This window comes from Cynoglossus semilaevis, chromosome 4 (genome assembly GCF_000523025.1).
Source record: "Cynoglossus semilaevis isolate Cse_v1.0 chromosome 4, Cse_v1.0, whole genome shotgun sequence".
Classification (NCBI taxonomy): Eukaryota; Metazoa; Chordata; class Actinopteri; order Pleuronectiformes; family Cynoglossidae; genus Cynoglossus; species Cynoglossus semilaevis.
Window position 1 is genome coordinate 17,609,740 of NC_024310.1, and position 17,131 is coordinate 17,626,870.

A 17,131-nucleotide genomic window follows, 5' to 3' on the forward strand; every position below is an offset into this window, starting at 1 on the left:
CAGATTGCACAAACTGCTGCCGTAACACGGGCTTTGACGTTGACGGACTGAATGATGCAGCTGCTGAATATTTAAATGTCCTCCTGTTACATCTTTTGATGCCTTGCTCATTAGAGCTGCAGCCAATTATTCTTTTTTACATCGGAACAAGCAGATGATTATTTTCCCAATTATAAAAATCCTCACACTTGGTTTATAGAATTTCTTTTAAAAATAATGGAAAATGTTGAAAAAGCTCAATCCAAAACCTTATAAATAAAGATGTTCAAATTTTGAAATAAAAATTAAATTCAATCTCATAGAGAAAATAAACTTAACTTAAATAAAATCATCAAAATAATGATTCATTTAACATTTGCAGTCACACAATTCAAAAGTCATGTTTCCAAAGCATCCTTTGTAGAATTGTTTTTTAATCACTTCACAAGTAAAACTTGAATTCAAACTTTTATCTTTGCACATTTTGCTTTTGTAACATCAAATAATTTGTAAAAGATAAAAAAATCTAAATTGTAATTGGATCATTCATATAATTAAATACAAATGGCATGAGCTTTTACACCAACAGCACTAGAACCAAAGAACCAATAACACGTCCTTGTGCCAGTTACAGCTTCTGTAGTGTTGGTCGGTTCTATAGAGTCCTGCTGTACAAACACAGTACAAGTGAGGCCTGGCTGAAGCTCATCACTTGTATTACTGTGTTCTGTGCCACCTAGTGGTTGCTGTGAATGATGCTGCAGTTAGTGACGTTTTAAATATCTGCACCTGCTGCAGTTTTATAGTCAAATTTGTCCTTGAAATACTTAAAACAAGATAAAATGTTTTTTTAACTGTTTTGTAGCTGATCTGCTGCAGTTTGAATTTTTTTTATATTGAGCTTATTTTTAGGTTTTTACATTTAGAATTAAGAAACATGAACAGTGCGTATTATTATTTAGCACATTATCGTGTACAATTCAGATTCTCTTTAAATGTAAACATGATTTAAACATATTGTCCATTGTTGTCTGATGCCATTAAAAACACAGCACTGATAGGATTTTAATGATGATGGACGACTGATGACGGAATTGACTTCTATTTAGCATCAGCAGCAGTCAGCTGACGTGTATTATTCTGTGGTAGCACTTATTTTTAAGTTTTATAGGATTAATAAATGCAGTACAGTCACAGTCACAAGTACAATCACAAGCAGATTTTATAAATGTAATAACAAACTATATATATTTATATATAGTTATATTTCCAAGCTTAGTCATTATGAATCTGCATCGTGGGCGACTTGATGAGACTCCAAACATTTCCTAAGTTGTTGTCTGTCACTTCATCTGTGATCTTCTTCCCTGCTCCCTGTCAGTCCAGCCATCTCATCTGTCTTTGTTTCATCAGCAGTTTGTCCATCATGCTCCATGATGTCCCCTTGTCCTCATCTCTCTGTCCTCCTGGCTGTCTTTCATTTCCCTGCTGTCCTCTCTGTCTCAGGGGGTTCAGTCGTGGTTCCAGGCCCAGCTGCTGAGCCTCACTGTAAAGCGTTCGTCTGATTGGAGCGGACATTTTTCCAATGGTGCAACTCTGCATCTAATATTTTGTTTGTTGCTGGGCGTGACTGGATGTAATGAAACTCACCGTCTAACACATACATTCTTTAACACTCTCTGTGTAATGCAATGGTCATACCAGGGGTCTGCAACCTGGGGCTCATCAGCTTTAGCATCTTCAGCGTTTTGCAATTAGTCCTTGTGAGTTTGACTGATGGACCTTAAAGGGATGGAGTTCAAGGGAAACAACAGGTGAAGTTTTACAAAATCCTTCCAATGACCCAATATTTTGTAATTTTCTTTCAAACAGCAAGTCAATATAATGTCACAGTCTCTCCTAAAGTAAGATCTGTTGTGCAATTTTACAGCAGCATAATTAATGTTGACTCCAGTTCAGTGTCAGTAATAGTAGTGCATGCCTCATACTTAATACTGAATTTAATTGTGTTGGAGTTGATCACTGCCTTCTTGTAGAAAATTGCATCATTTTTTTCCTGTGGTTAAACAACAGGTTAAACATCAATACGTTATCAACAGTTTTCATGTTGTACTTCTATACAAGTCTGCAGCACAATTACAGTACAGTTATACTAAGTTTGGTGGTAAAAATGATAAAAAAGGACTCTTGCTGTCGAATGTCACTGCCCCCTGGTGTGCACTCTCATCGTCAGGTGTGCAGCAGATATGACTCTGTGGCCTGGTACGCCAACACATGCCTCCTCACTTTAGGAAATGACTACCCGTGCTATTGTAGAGGTGGGAAACTGCTACTGTTGAGTGAGGTGTTGTAGTGAGGTCATTAACAGCGTGGGCAGAGACTCCTGCTCTTCTCTCTCTTCATCAACTCTTTATAATATAATAACCTTCTTTTACTTCTCATACTTACATTACGCTTGGCCTTAGGCCCAAACTGCTGCACTCTTGTGTTAAATAACATCTCTCCTCTACTTTTCCTCACCCCCTCTCCCCTAACACCCCCTCCTCCACGGCCCAATCCCTCCTTAATAACTCTATAACTCACCTCAGCCTTAGATTTAATTGCTTATCTGTGTGTAAACGTATTAACCCTCTGCTGTATCTGTTTTGCCGCTGTCCCGGGGGCCCGACAAGCCTCTCTGACTGCTGTGCCTTACATCCAATGAATAGTCCTTCTCTAAGCGGTAATAGGGAATCAGCATCGTGGCAGCAAGCATCGGCGGCGTGTAAGAGATAAATCAGATTGGGGGTCTTGCTTTGCCAGTTTATTGAATCTAAATTGCGTGCGCGCGTGGCCCCCGCCGGCCCTACATGGCCCATCCATCTCCCGGCTGATAATGGAGCGGGCCCGATTCCACCTGGTAGGAGCATTATTACATTTCCCCTCTAACGAGACCCAGCTAATCCTGCCAAGGGAGGAGGACAGAAGAGAGGAGCAAGAGGGGGACAGAAGAGAATATGAGAGGAGGGGAGACGACTAAAAGAGGATGTTTGGCCGAGAGGAAAAAAAAAAAATAGAGGAGGTTTTATTTGTTAAAAAACACCAACATCAGTCTTTTCCTTGCTGTTGCTCTGCATACATTTCCTACAGTCATCAGAGCCTCGTGGCCCCCTAACTCATGAGCTGCAATCACACTCATAATCACAATAAAGATTTCAATGACACCCCCCACCCACCCTCCTCCTGCTCTCTCCAGCCCTGCAGCCAGGACTGAACAGAGTCTAAATGAAGTGAAAGAACTCTCCTTTCCCACAACAGCCCGTCGTTTATTATACGTGCTTTAATGAAAGTCCATCACAAAATAATCCCACAATGAACTCGGTGAAGTTTCCAGGAAATGCACTTCCTGTACACGCAGGCTGCCACATGTGCAGTATTTCTTCAGTGCATCATTAAAGCGCTGATGTCGTTTTTGTCCCAATGTTAACAGGCTTTTCATGATAACTTTAACGCTGCTCACCGTGAGTTTATTTGGCATATTTTATCTTTCTTCTGTGCAGAAGTACTTATTGATGTAATTAAATTGCATCCCGAGCTCAGCTCACAGGCCCACTTTCATTGTTTTGAGGGGGCAGCAGCCCCGGGAGGCAGTACACTGATGAGAGATGGATAAACAGTTTGATTTGCTGCTGTTGCCCCCAGGCACAGTGTACCAGAGAGATGAGCAAGAGGAGGAAGAGAAAGCATGAACACAGGGCGGGATGGAAGAGGGCAAAGCTGAAAGAGAGAGAGAGAGAGCGGGAGGAAAAGCAAACCTTTTGGGCGGAGGGAATGAAGTACAGGATCAACACGCACACACAAGAAAGAGGCAACAAACGGTTCCTGTTGTTTATTTTCACGTGTTCTCTGAGCTTGTTTCTCCTAATGCTGCTCTGTCTCTCACTTCTTTTTTCCGCCGCGGCCTTTATCTATCTATCTGTCGATCTCCCCTTCCCCACTAACTCCCTCCAGCTCCATCACACCACCGACACTGCTTTGTCTCCTACCTGCCTCTCTGTAGCCCCAAGCCAAAGCAAACTGCAGAACACAGAAGAGAGTAAACACCGACACACACACACACACACACACACATACACACACACCCTCAGTGTAGACACAGCCCAAGGTTTGGTTTTAGCAGCTTCATACAAACAAACAGGCAGAATTATCAATGTTTTAGTCGAGACAAATAAGATGTTGTAGGTTTCAGTGAGGCATGTTTCCACACACACATCACACACACCACAGTTGGAGAGGGGGGGTGGGGGGGGAGTGGTTAGAGTAGGATTCAGTCATCCATGTAAAGTCATTGTTTGCTAAATATGTGGAACCCCTAGACTTAACCAGCCATAATAGCAGTGTGACAGTCTCTTTGTCTACGCCAATTACTAAACAAAAACAGCAGCGCTGTCACAGGGAGAGGAGTGCAACTCCTGGCCCTCCGTGCAACGCACACACACACACCAACCAACACACACACCAACACAGAAACACACTTCAATATGTGCTTGATATATTTTTATTGCGAATGCTTGCAGTGTAAGTTTTACCAGACACAGAGTCCTGTGCGTTCACCAAACACTCTCATCTTCTCTGGTTGTGAGATAAACCACATTTGGACTCCCACAGCACTGCCCTAAAAACAAACATCCTGTAAGTGCACACACACACACACACACACACTTACACCCAATCTCATACTGGATTAATTTCCCAAAAAACTGTGCAGAACTCTCACCCCCACTCCTCCTTCTCCTCCCTTCTCTCCTCACTCTCCCCTTCTTTGTGTACGTGTGTGTGTGTTTGTCTCTCACTCGCTTACAAACACACTCTTTTTTTAGTCTTCTCAAAGTTTAAACTCATTAAGTGTAATGATATTGGAGACTCAATTTTACATAGCTCACTCATCAACCAAGTGAGATAGCAATAAAGGCGAATGGCTCCGCTGAGGCCCTAACGCTGCAAAATAAATGATGCACCGCAACGGAAATGTAATTAATTTAGAGGTAGTATTGATAGTCCTGCCATACACGGCATTATATTTTTTAATGTGGCTTAACATCTTGATTATTCAGGGGGAAAGGTGGAGGAAAACAGAGTTGAGAGTGTCCTGAGGAGAGCTGACTTCCTCTGCATCGCTTTTTCTTTAGCTGATATATATATTGTATATACACACACACACACACACACACACACACACACACACACACACACACACACACACACACACACACACACAGAGAGAGACAGAGTGCTGACTTAAGTGGCAAACAGTACACACCTTTAGGAGAAACATGCTGGATGGTACAGGGGATTAAATAATATCGGTACATGTTGGTGCTTGGCAGAAAAATGAGAGCTCCAAGTTTGTTTGTTTTTATTGATCGGTGCGCTAACCTGATAAAGTGTCCTCTGGTCATTTTCTGTATTTGCTGTTTTGAGTAATCATTTTTTACACATGTCGGAAATACTGTGGAGAAATAACTACACATTTTAATTAGGCATTAATAAGGGAAATTGTTACATTTTTAGATGTTTAGACAGGGTTAAAATGTTTGAATATTACTAAGAGCAGAATGCACACCTTGAATGATGATTTTATATATTTTTAAATTTTATACGGAGATTTATTTCTTACTGTCATCATGTGAAGAAATTGTTTTTTTATTTTCTATTTATAATCTATAATGCCCTAATTTTCCGTTCTGCTGATCTTGATAGGAAACACCAAAAGTGACTGCATTACAGCTAACAATGTCTTCTTTATTTTTTCTTCAGCTAAGACTGATGAGGTGCTGAAGGCCAAAGTAGCCAAGAGAGAAGAGGAGGCCAGGAAGAAGTTAGAGGATGGTGAGTTTTGTATTTTTGAGTCACTGTCGTCTGTCAAAGATTAATTAAAACCATTAACGCAAAGGAACAATTTGGATTTTGATCAGATTTTGTTTTTGTGATTGGTCCAAAAAATATATATACTGTATACTTGGATTGTCAGGTTTTACGTTATTGCTGTTTTTGTGTTTCCTGTTGTTCCCACGTTAATTCTAACTATTTTCTTGGTTTCGGTGCTAGGCCTCCTTCTTCTGTTTCTTCTGTTTTCTTTTCTCCTCCTACTCCCTGTTTTACCAAGTCTCCTTCCTCCCACCTCCATTTGTCCTCATCAACCACTTCCACCTCTCTGCTAACCTCTTCTCTGTGAGGAAACATTGCCAAAGTGGTGACTAAGTGCTTCGCTCTGGGCAGCGTAGCAGAGCTCCCAGTCAAACAGTCTTTTTTTAAAGCTCGGTTCACATTTTGGGATCAGTTAACTCTTTCCGACTCTGCTCCGAGCCTCACTCCAGCTCTTGGTCTTTTGTATATTAAGGTGTTGTGTTTAATTGGAGCGATGGTGCCGTTCATGCAGTGCTGTCCCAGAGGACAGTCATTTCAGTCCTTGCCTTTCACTGGGCTACATGAGGGGAGATCAGAGACGCTCCACATTGATGTGGCCTTATATTGGCCAGGGGGCAGTGTCCCATAATATGTATCACACAAGACCTTCTTCCCAGTGTAACCAGAATGAGGGTTCTGGGTCACAGCCTGTAGTTTCCTCTGTTTGGCCTTTCGGGGGTCAACAAAAGTAGGGAGTTAACTTGACTGAAATGAGGAAGCATTTAAAAACAGATTGGAGGTGAAAAGTGAAGAACAGCACCACCTACACTCTCCGTTTGTAAATAGATCCTCGTTCCTGCCGTGGCGACGTGTTTGAGTTAGTTCAAGCCTAATCGAAAACCGCTGAGATCTGATTCATGTGGATGCTGTGATATGCACTCTATTATTGTAGGCAACTGTGGCTGCAGAGCCCTGCGAGAGGAGAGAGGTTTTTATATCAACTAGGTTTCACTGAGATACAGAAGGGAGAGGATCAATAACTGGCCCCGTGGTCATCAGTTAACAAAGTAGTCTCCACATAAAAGGAATGTTTGGCTCTCTGGTTAAGGGCAGCCAGATGATGCTGCTGGTGGAAGGAGGAAATGTGATATTAAGAATGAGAGGGGAGGATGGTTCCTTTGTCAGCTGCATGCCTTCTTTAAACTATTAAAGCTCAGAGATGCTGTTTGTGAGCCCCGGAGGCTCCGAGGAAACACAGTTATGACCAGCTATAATAAGAAGAACAAGACAGTCAGTGAAATTCACTTTGTGTGGACCGCAGGGTTGGCTGGCCGATGGGGAATGTAGTAGCAGGATATTTATAATACCAAGATTTTTGTATATTTTCACACTCAACCTAAACTGATTGATCCAAAATATTTTACAGATACAGATTCATGGTCTGGAAGACATTTATTGTCTGCAGTTTCTTACATTATTTGCATTTATTCCTGTATTTTTTTAAATAATATATAATGTTATGTTTCACATATTGTATTATTGATCAATTCATACACTAAATATGAAATTGGCTATTGGTAAACCTAACATGATAAAAAGTACAGATGTTTTAGGCAGGTGCTTACATTACTCTTATACTTTAGAACAAAAAGATATTCTCAACAATATTAAACATTTTATTTTCTTCAAATAAAAGAAGATGTTCTGGCACATGACTTCAAACAGGACCATTTGACTGCTGACACCTTATTTGGTGTGGCAGCACCTAATGTCACTGACTCTAAACACAGTATTGTCGTGATATTTTTCGTCCTTGGTGTCATTTCTGAAGCTACTTTTTTTTATTGTGCAGCCACTGTCTGATGCAGACCTGTGTATTAAGCACAGCTGCTTTACCTGCAGATGGTATTTGAGCCCCTGTGCTGCTCTTTCCCCATTACCTCAAACCAACCAGCAGATTGGGAGATCATATATTTTAATGAGACGTATAATAGCTCTTTAACCCATATCATTAGGGTATATATACCTACCATTTGCTCTTTGGGCAGTTAAACGAAAGGACTGTTTCCCTAATCACGCCATGTGTAGGACAGGTCATGGTTCGGGTGTGTACCTGTCTGTGTGTGTCTGTGTTCTGGAATTATATGACCATTAAATATTCAGCCTGGTGCCCCCCTCCCCTCTTCACTTCCTGGACCTAGCATCCATTAACGCCTCATCACCGTTTAACTAGCCCTGATGTCAATCACCGCAGGGCCGGGGATGAAACAAAATGTCTGGATTTGGTTCCTTGCAGAACTGATTCGAGGAACAGGGGAAACAAAAGACCGGCTAAGAAAACACATCCTTATAGATGTAGTCAAGGACAATCAATTTCCATAATGGCTGCATGTTCTGCAACATCGTTTGTGTGATATTATAGCTCTCTTAGGTATGATCACATGCTCTGCTGAACAATCCGTCAATCAGCTGAAAATTTCCGTTCTGCCGGTGAGCCTCCATGTGCAACAGCTCTGTCAGTGTGTGCATTTGTAATAAGTGATGTGTTCCCTTCCCTAATTGAAAATAATAACTAATCCAGGGATAACAAGCTCTCGTCTAATCCACATCCACATATAAACCTCCTGTTCTGGCCTATCTGACTTGTAATAAAAGACAGGAAATGAGAGGCAAGTGAGAGCGGTGGCTTGGACACTGACGCTTAATGTAATCTGCCTTGAAATCAAATTATTTGACCTGGGAAGCCTAACAATACAAAACTCCTGCCGGGCTGCTGTTAAATATTTAGCACGTGCCTGTCATGAATACAAATGGTGCGCAAATTAGAATCTACAGGCGCGTGACCCTCATATCACACCCTGGGAGCACGGCCGTGGGAGAGGGGTGGGGGGGTGGCGAGGGCTGGCTCTGCCTTAAATGTTTTAATTACCGGGGCCATGGTGTGGTGTACCACGCTAAGTTGCAGAGCAGCGTCAGCGGCGCTCGGGCTGCCACTTGAAAGACAAGCGTTGAAATTCATCCGCTGGTAAACAGGGGCGATCTGTTGTCCGTGATCTCATCACATTAACTAAAACAGCGGCGTTCACCGAGGAGAATGTCTGAAATATACCAGGCTTTCACTACAGTTCCCAGCAGCCACGCACACACACGGCACACCATGGCACACCATAATAATATTGTTGTTTTAACTCTGCTCCCTCCACTGGCCATATGATCCACCCCAGGACCCAGGGGAGGCGCTGTATTGCTGTTGTGCACTGTGCACTGAAGGAAGATCTGTCTCAGTGATTTTGATGTAAGAAAATCTGGTTTGTATTGATTGCGTATTGATTAGCGGAGTTAGCCCCATCTCCTGTCGTTACTTCAGATAAATGGCCTTATTTGTTGTGTTATTATGTTCAACACAATCATGCCAGGAACAGTCAGAGGAATATTGAGCCGACACTTCATTGGCTTCTATTTGTTCCAGGAATTAAAGGATGGTTTCTGTCCACACACTGTGATGTTAGTGTAAAAAGGAGAAAATTTCACATTTACTTTTTAAAAAAAAAAAAAAATATATATATATATATATACAGATATTGGCAAGTGCTCCACACTATTTCTCATTCTTGTCCTGCTTAAATAATGATTAATTTAGACATGAATAAGTGCCACAAACCCAGTCTCGCCTTATCTCTTTTTATTTCCCCGTTTCCTCCCTTTTCATTCATCGTGGTTCCCCCCAACGTTGAAATGATTAGTTATGCAAGGCTTGTAAGCAGTGAATCAGACTTATGGTCCCTGGGGAAATAAATTTGGCAGAAAATCAGTGTGAGAAGATTTAATTATCACGAGTAGACCTTTTTTTTCCCCCCTCCTTGCCTTGGCCCACTGAAGCCCAAACTCTGCTGCTCTCCTCTCTGGTGCTTTGCTCAGCTCCACATGCTGCAGCCAAAAAAACACTGGCATGCAACATGGACGCCATGCCGCCCTTCTCTTCCCAATTTGTTTCATTGCACAGTGATAAGCCAAGCAATTACTGCTTATTGATTTTTCATCACCGCAAATTTAGAGCTGAACCCCACCCCACCAACCACACACACACATCCCCGTCCCCCCTCTACCCCTACCCCACCTTCTGCCTGGGAAATGGCTCGACAGGGTGATTAGGTGACCTCCTGTGTCCTGAGCACTGCTGCTCCCGTGAAGGAGTGGAGGTGAATGCGGAATTCTTCTAACCTGGAGTGACCCCCGTGTTGTGCTGGGATAATGGGATGCTGATGCTGCCTGGTCCTGCTGTCACGTCTGCAGCTGCAGAGCAGAGACCTTAATAATATCTATAAGGATATCCTGGAGAACGACATCTTTGACTGGATAGCAGCGAGGCTGTCTCCGCAACAGGCCAGATTACACAGAAATCGACCGTGCAATTTCAAACTGTGTAGGCTCAGGTCAAGTGGACAGATGATTGACAGTAACCTTTTACCCTCTGTGATTGGTAATCGTTTCCTGGGTCCCCCTTATCAATTAACCTACTGCCTTTAGATCCGTGTACATTCAGCAACCTTGTGTTGAGTCACCAGGTTGATAAATTTTCCTGTCTGTTCTGTTAAGAGTGAGGAGAGCATTAGCTGTTTGTGAGTATTCATCCCTGAGTTTTGTGAAAATGTTGGGATGTTTTTCTCTTTCTGTCTTTTAAACTAATATAAATAGTTGGTGGTAGAACCCAGTTTGACTGTTACTGTTGTCGGTAAAGGGGTCTTCTATAAAGTCCGAATGTAAACAGGGACTCACACTTTTGGATCCTGCTGCGTGTGGACATGATCAGACACTGCAGTGGTCTACCATGGGCGTCAGTGGGCAGTGATGAGATACAGACTGCAGACTGTTGCTGTTCACAGGACCAAGGTTCTGGTCTGTTCTGGTCACACAGTGACCTCTTCCTGCTTTGTTTGTGTGAGCGTAGTTCATTTACTGGGTAATATTTTCATTCTGACAAATCCACAGCACAGTCCATTTATTTAGCTCCCTCAACACACACACACACGCAGAAAAACCCAACGACAGCTGAAAGAAATCAAACTTAGCAGGTCTGACTGGACAGATATTAATTTCCTCCCTGCAGTTCCGGCCTTAAAGGGAAAATAATTTACAGTGAGTAGTTTTAGATTTGCATGTAAATGATAATGTCACCGTGGGTTTGTTGTTTTTGCTTGATTTACTCCAATAAAGCAGAATATAGTGGGGGAAAAGGGGACATTATTTCACACTGTCCCACACTTATTAATCTACAACTGAGGTCAGAAAAGGAGTTGGGGACATTTGACTTGTTAATTACTACATACACACACACTGTTTGTGTGAGTACTTTACATAGGCATAATACATTCCTTAGTCCAGTGGGCTGCACATTTGACACTACCACTCAGATAACACCATAGATATAATCGATCAAAATAATAGATCATTTCCAACACAATGAATTCAGTAAAAACTAAATCCCTGATTTTTATTTTCATTTTCAAGAGGACAGAGACGTCATGTTTTGTTTACTGTTAGCAAGAAAGTTGGAAGCCAATGCAAAGAAGCTAAACATCTACATTTGACTCAGAGGCCACAGGTCACAGATCCCCTGCCTTATCCTTAACCATTACACATAAATGTCTAATCTTAATCCTAACCCCAACTCTAATCTGACCCTTGTACTAATCTTAACTTCAAATGAAATCTTGAATTTCAGTGTACCCTCTCTCAGTGAGTACGTGCAACATAAATGTACATGAAAGAAAGTGTCCCCACAAGTATAGCAATACCAGGAACACACACACACACACACAAACATGAGTCTGTGTGTGTACACAAATACACACACATACAATCTGGAGTCAACAGAGTAAAAGAAGAAAATAGTTAAAACCGAAAGAGTAGTTTGTTGTGTGTTTGTTTCTGTGTTGACGTTGATGTGTTTGTGAAAATCCTTTGCCGTTTCCTGGATTCAGATTACATCACTTTCAGTTTAAAGACCTCGTTTCAATTAAGTAATTAGTTGCACTGTGTTTCTTTCATTATACAGTTGTTCATAAAAGAGCTGCTGACCAGCCCGGGGTGGAAAAACAGAGGCCGCTGCACTTTTTCTTTCTCACACACACACACACATGCACACACGTGCAGACGTGTACGTCACACATTCAATTTACATTCAATCTCCCTACAATAACTTGAATTTAACTTGAAGTTATTTGTGGTAAAGACTTTTGCAGAACCTTAGATTTTAATCAGACTGAAACGAGCAGGAACTCTTTCACTCTCATCCACTGTATTATCACACTGTACAGTCAGGCTTTACTATATGTGACAGACGAGTTTAGGATGCATGACCATTTTTAGCCAAGTGCTATTTACTTTAATGTGTGTATTTACTTATACCATGAAAGAAATCCAAGGGAACAAGGCGGTATTTAAATACTGTCTTTATACATTTTAACTTGAAAAAATTTAATCTTGAATGTTTCACTGCTCAGCCTGTAAAAGCTTTACTCTTTTTAATGAGATTCAGTGATGCTGCCCAGACACGGGGCATTCACAGACACTCACTCTCTACTATTTTTATTCACAAACACACGTACAACGAGAAACACCTGGTTCCTGTTAGGACCCCAGGTTGGCTGTTGGCACCGTGGAGCCAGGGTCGGCAGGAACAGTCAAATCATAGCTAGGATTCCTGATTAATAGTTGTTTGATATGCAGTAGAACTGCAGTACATGGTGTTCTGTTTACCTGTGAAGTAAATCTCTGTCTGTAGAAATTAATACATTATTTATGCCTTCATCAGTGAAGCCACAACGGAGCAACAATTAAAAAACATGGCGACTCTTGAAGACATTGCGTAAAAACCTGAGCATGAGTGTCTGAGGTTGTAGAAACAAACATTTACTGCCCGTGGCTTCAGTTGTTGTGTATGAGAGTGGGACAGACTGGGACCAATCAGCTGCTCAAAGCCAGGGATTAGAAATAAGACGTGGTCTAAACTGATGCATTTAACCATGGACCAGGACTAACTGCTGATGATGCTGAACCAGGGTCAGTCAAGGAGAGAAAACTGAGAGGAGGGATCAGCAAAGTGGGTTTGAATGACAGCAGAGAGTGAAGTGTGGAGCGGGCAGAGAGATGTGGGAGCAGATAGTGAACAGCGACGCGTGGCTGCCATGTCATCCTGTCATTAGCAGGTTGTTTGGGTCTTTAATTCATCATTCAGGCCTTTATTGACTGGAGAGTAGGAGATTACTATCTCTGTGTGTGTGTGTGACACCCTGGCACCAGCTGCTCTTCATTTCCTGATGCTGAATAGATATCACATAAACACATCACGTTCTGTATCTACTGAGGTTGGATCATAGTTAAGGCGACTTTCACAGTTTTTCCTTCAAAGAAAGTGATTGTTTATGGATTTCTGCACAAGTTCTTCACCAGAGCCAGTAGACCGGAGTAATTCAGAGAGTGGCAGCTGTGAATCAGTGATGTGTGTGTTTGTGTGTGTCCATCAGTCCCCTGATATCACTGACAGTAGACACCTCTACAGAGAACAATTCATCTACATCTTTTAAAAGGCTGCAGCGGTCGCCAACTATATTTGTTGGAGGGCCAGAATTTTGTAGACAAACTCCTTGGAGGCCGGACGCTCAAATAAAAAATAATAAATAAATAAATATAAATAATTTTTGTCTAACATTATTATTTGATGTTTATTTTGTAATCCAGTTGCAGGCCGAATTGGTCTGGATTTGCCCCCACGGACCGCTGGTTGATTATCTATTTTCATTTACAGAGTGATCCACAAAAGATTTATCACTAATTCAAAGAACCTGTTAGTGGGTAAAAATAATTTTTACCCACGTAAAGTTAGTGCGTTATATGTTAATTTGTGAAATTCATCAGATAAACTTTTTAACACGGACAGAATTATGCAATGGTCGCTTGTACTTGATGGCAGAGTAGATCTACTTAGTTTGAAGTATTTTATTATCATATTTGTTACTTGGTGTTTTGGAGGGGGTTTTTTTTTTATTGTGTTTTTATTTATTGTGTTGTCTGTTTACGCAGACTCGTACAGGTATAGAACGAGCATCACATCTAGTCATTGTATTCTTGTAGTGACTAGAGCTTTGAGTCTTTACAGACAGGGGACACACACAAACACACACACAGAGGAGTGGTAACAGAGCCGTGTACGATAGTGTTTCTGGTGCAGGTGTTTCTTTCCCTTTCATTATTATTTTCATTTTTCCTCTCCTGACTCACTGAGGTCTAATTTTCAATGCTTAAAGCTGTAGGGCATTAGTTATGCAAATATTGATGTGCCTCTTTGGCCTGTGAGCTATCAATTGAAATCAGCAAATCGATGGGGCCTAATAGCTGCTCATTAGCCACTTGATGCATTTCCAGGGCGAACATCAGAGAAGCTGTCAGCAGCCCCGAATCAATATGGTCTAAAAGTATTACCTAACCAAGGACCACACCAGACACCATTTTAATAATGTAAGTCTCTCTGTGGTTCTGGGCCTTAATAGACACACCTCAAATTCTCTGTCATCATATCAACCAAGTATCTCATTAGCAGCTGCAATCTGAGGCTTTCTCATTTATTCACAGTGCTCTAATGTGATGGGAATCGACGTCTGCACAGGAAAATGTCTCTGAGAGTCATTTAAGGCCGTTAATGAAAACTCTGTACGCTTTAAATACGTCAACTGTTGTTCCATTCTTCATCTTTTGTTGGTGTTTCGATTGTTTCCTGTTGTGTTGTGCGTTGAAGCAGCCTTTGGTTTGGACCTAGAGTATGATCAGAGTGTAGTCGGTCGCTGCTGCTGGAAACTGGGCCGGACCGGCGCCCATCTTTCCCCCCTCAGCTCACAGTTGTTCTTAGCTGAACTCAGCTGTTTGATGCCGGCCTGTACAAATGTGTGTGTGTGTGTTTGCATGAGTTGGCTAGTTTGTGTGTGTCCATGAGAGTATGCAACTGAGGGGTTACATAAACAAGAGCAGTTTGCCTACAGGTAAGACCCACAGGAGACCGTCCAGGAGAGAGTGAGTGAGACGGAGCAGCATCTCTTACCTCAGCATTCCCCAGGTCTTGTCACCACTGCTGAAGCTGGATGTGTACTAATGAAGGACGAGCGGAAAAATAACCAAAGGAGAAACAGCGTTGCTCCACACACACACACACACACACACACACACATACACTGTCTAAATACACCCATGCATGTGTTTTAATGTGGTGGAGGCAAACATTCATGCCTCTGTGTGTGTGTGTGTGTGTGTGTGTGTGTGTCCGTCCGTCCCTGATGTGTCTGGGGCTACTGTTAGATGATTGGGAGAATGTGGGAGGATCGGGCATCGGAGGCGGAGGCTGGCAACGGGGCATTTGGCTGCTGGTGCGTTGGGGGGCGGGGGAGTTAGCGGTGGGGTGGTAGTGTAGATAAATCATTAGAGGGCAGGTTATTGAAAATGCAGGGAGATAAAAGAGTGAAGAAGCCAGTAATTGCCTTAAAGATCAAACTACAAAGCATTACTTTGGATTTTACAAGGCCAGCCTGCAACAAAAGAGCAGTAATTTATGGGCTCGGTGTAAAAGAATAGCATAATTACATTAAAAATTAATGCTAATGAGGGCTAAAATGGGGAAGGTGGTTATTATGAAAGTTTGTATTCATCTTCCCTGGGTTGAATGATGGCTTGTGGCTTGATTAATGGCTTAATTTCTATCAATTAGCAGGCAAAAAAAAAAATCTCCACAGAGACAGGCCTAAATTGCGCATTGAATTACACATCTTTACTGCGGTGCAGGAAGGGGGGTAGGGTGAGGGCAGGGGAGAGAGGGGAAGGGAGGGCACATTATTGAAACCTGGGCTTTAGACAGATTTGGTTTAGGCTTATCAAGAACTTGAAATCATATAGAAAAACTTCAAATGTTGGACGTGATTTTGCAGGAAACACAGAACAAGTGTGTGTGTGTGTGAAAAGTGTCTACTGCAGAGTACTAAAGTTCTGTGATTATTTTTTGTGTTAAATTGTTCTAATAGCATTCAAATTGGAAGTCACCTTCAGACTGACATGATCTACTGAGATGTTTCCTCTTCTCCCTGTGTCGGAGTCACATTAACGGTCGTGAACGCAGCGGCTCTGTTCGCCTTTTCTTTGCTTTTCACGTTTAATACATTCATTAAATGTCTGCCGTTTAATTCCTTAACACTGTCAAATATTTGCCCTAAATTTGCGAGACCTCAATAAAACCCAGCAGTTTACATCCTTATTTTTATTTATTTTTATTTTTTTCTCCACACAAGTGCTGCAGTAATTTAGTCAGCACGCCAGTGCACTCAATTACTGGAATTAATCAGCAGCAGCCATATATTCAGCTCCGCTGCTCTTGATTGACAAACCGAGTTCCAAAGTCAAGTTTACAAAGACAACAACGCCTCCTGCCGTGTCCGGGGCTCACATGTGCTGTTGAACAGCTCCCTCTTCTGCCTGAGAGGTGTAACTGCTCCGCCGTCCTGCTCCTGTCTTCAAGGCCGAAGCAGATGAGCTGGAATCACTTTCCATTGGCTGCTTTGATTTTCTCTCCGCGTCTTCAGCTCTTAATCAATGGAGTGGACAAACAGCTATTTAGAGAAGAACAATAGCCTATCGATTGTGAGGCTCTCATCAGCACCGCTGTCTGTCCAACTCATTTCAGTGATGACATGGCATGTGACTTTCACACGCACGCACACACAGACAAAGGTGTGAACACACAAGGACACACACATTAATGTCAGTGCTGCTGCTGTAACAGTCAGTATTCTGTGTATGAAACGAGATCCTCTGGGTTGGATTAGATTCTCTAAGTTGCTGTAATTCAGCTCATCCTCCAGACTTAAATGATATAAAAATAATCGACTAACAATCTGTGTCTACATCACACTGCACACGTCATCATCTGCTCTTTCCTTTGTCTAATCTCTGCTTGCTTGTTTTGTTTTTGTGTTTTTTTTCTCTGTCTCGTCTTTCACGTCATCCTCCTCCCATCACCGATGGAGAAGCGTTCCTAATGTCGTGACAATTTAGTCGACCTTTTAAATTAATTTGCCAGATAATGTGTCAATATTAAATATCAACTTTGACCTCTCCCGGCTGCAGAGTGCGCTTGAACAGCGAGGCTATTGATTTTCGTCTGCTACTAAGCTCGCCACGGCCGCACTCAAAGTCCATTATTTTTGATTTTCTCATGAAATTCATATCT

The 17,131-nt window shown here is 42.0% G+C and overlaps 1 protein-coding gene across 1 annotated transcript in view; it reads left to right on the forward strand.

The window, feature by feature from the left end:
• The window catches only part of rsrc1 (arginine/serine-rich coiled-coil 1), a 93,694-nt gene that overhangs the window by 70,048 nt on the left and 6,515 nt on the right, over window positions 1-17,131 (forward strand). The window contains exon 7 of the mRNA XM_008309742.3: window positions 5,776-5,847. Coding sequence (XP_008307964.1) covers window positions 5,776-5,847 — 72 coding nt within the window. The remainder of the gene's footprint in view (window positions 1-5,775; window positions 5,848-17,131) is intronic.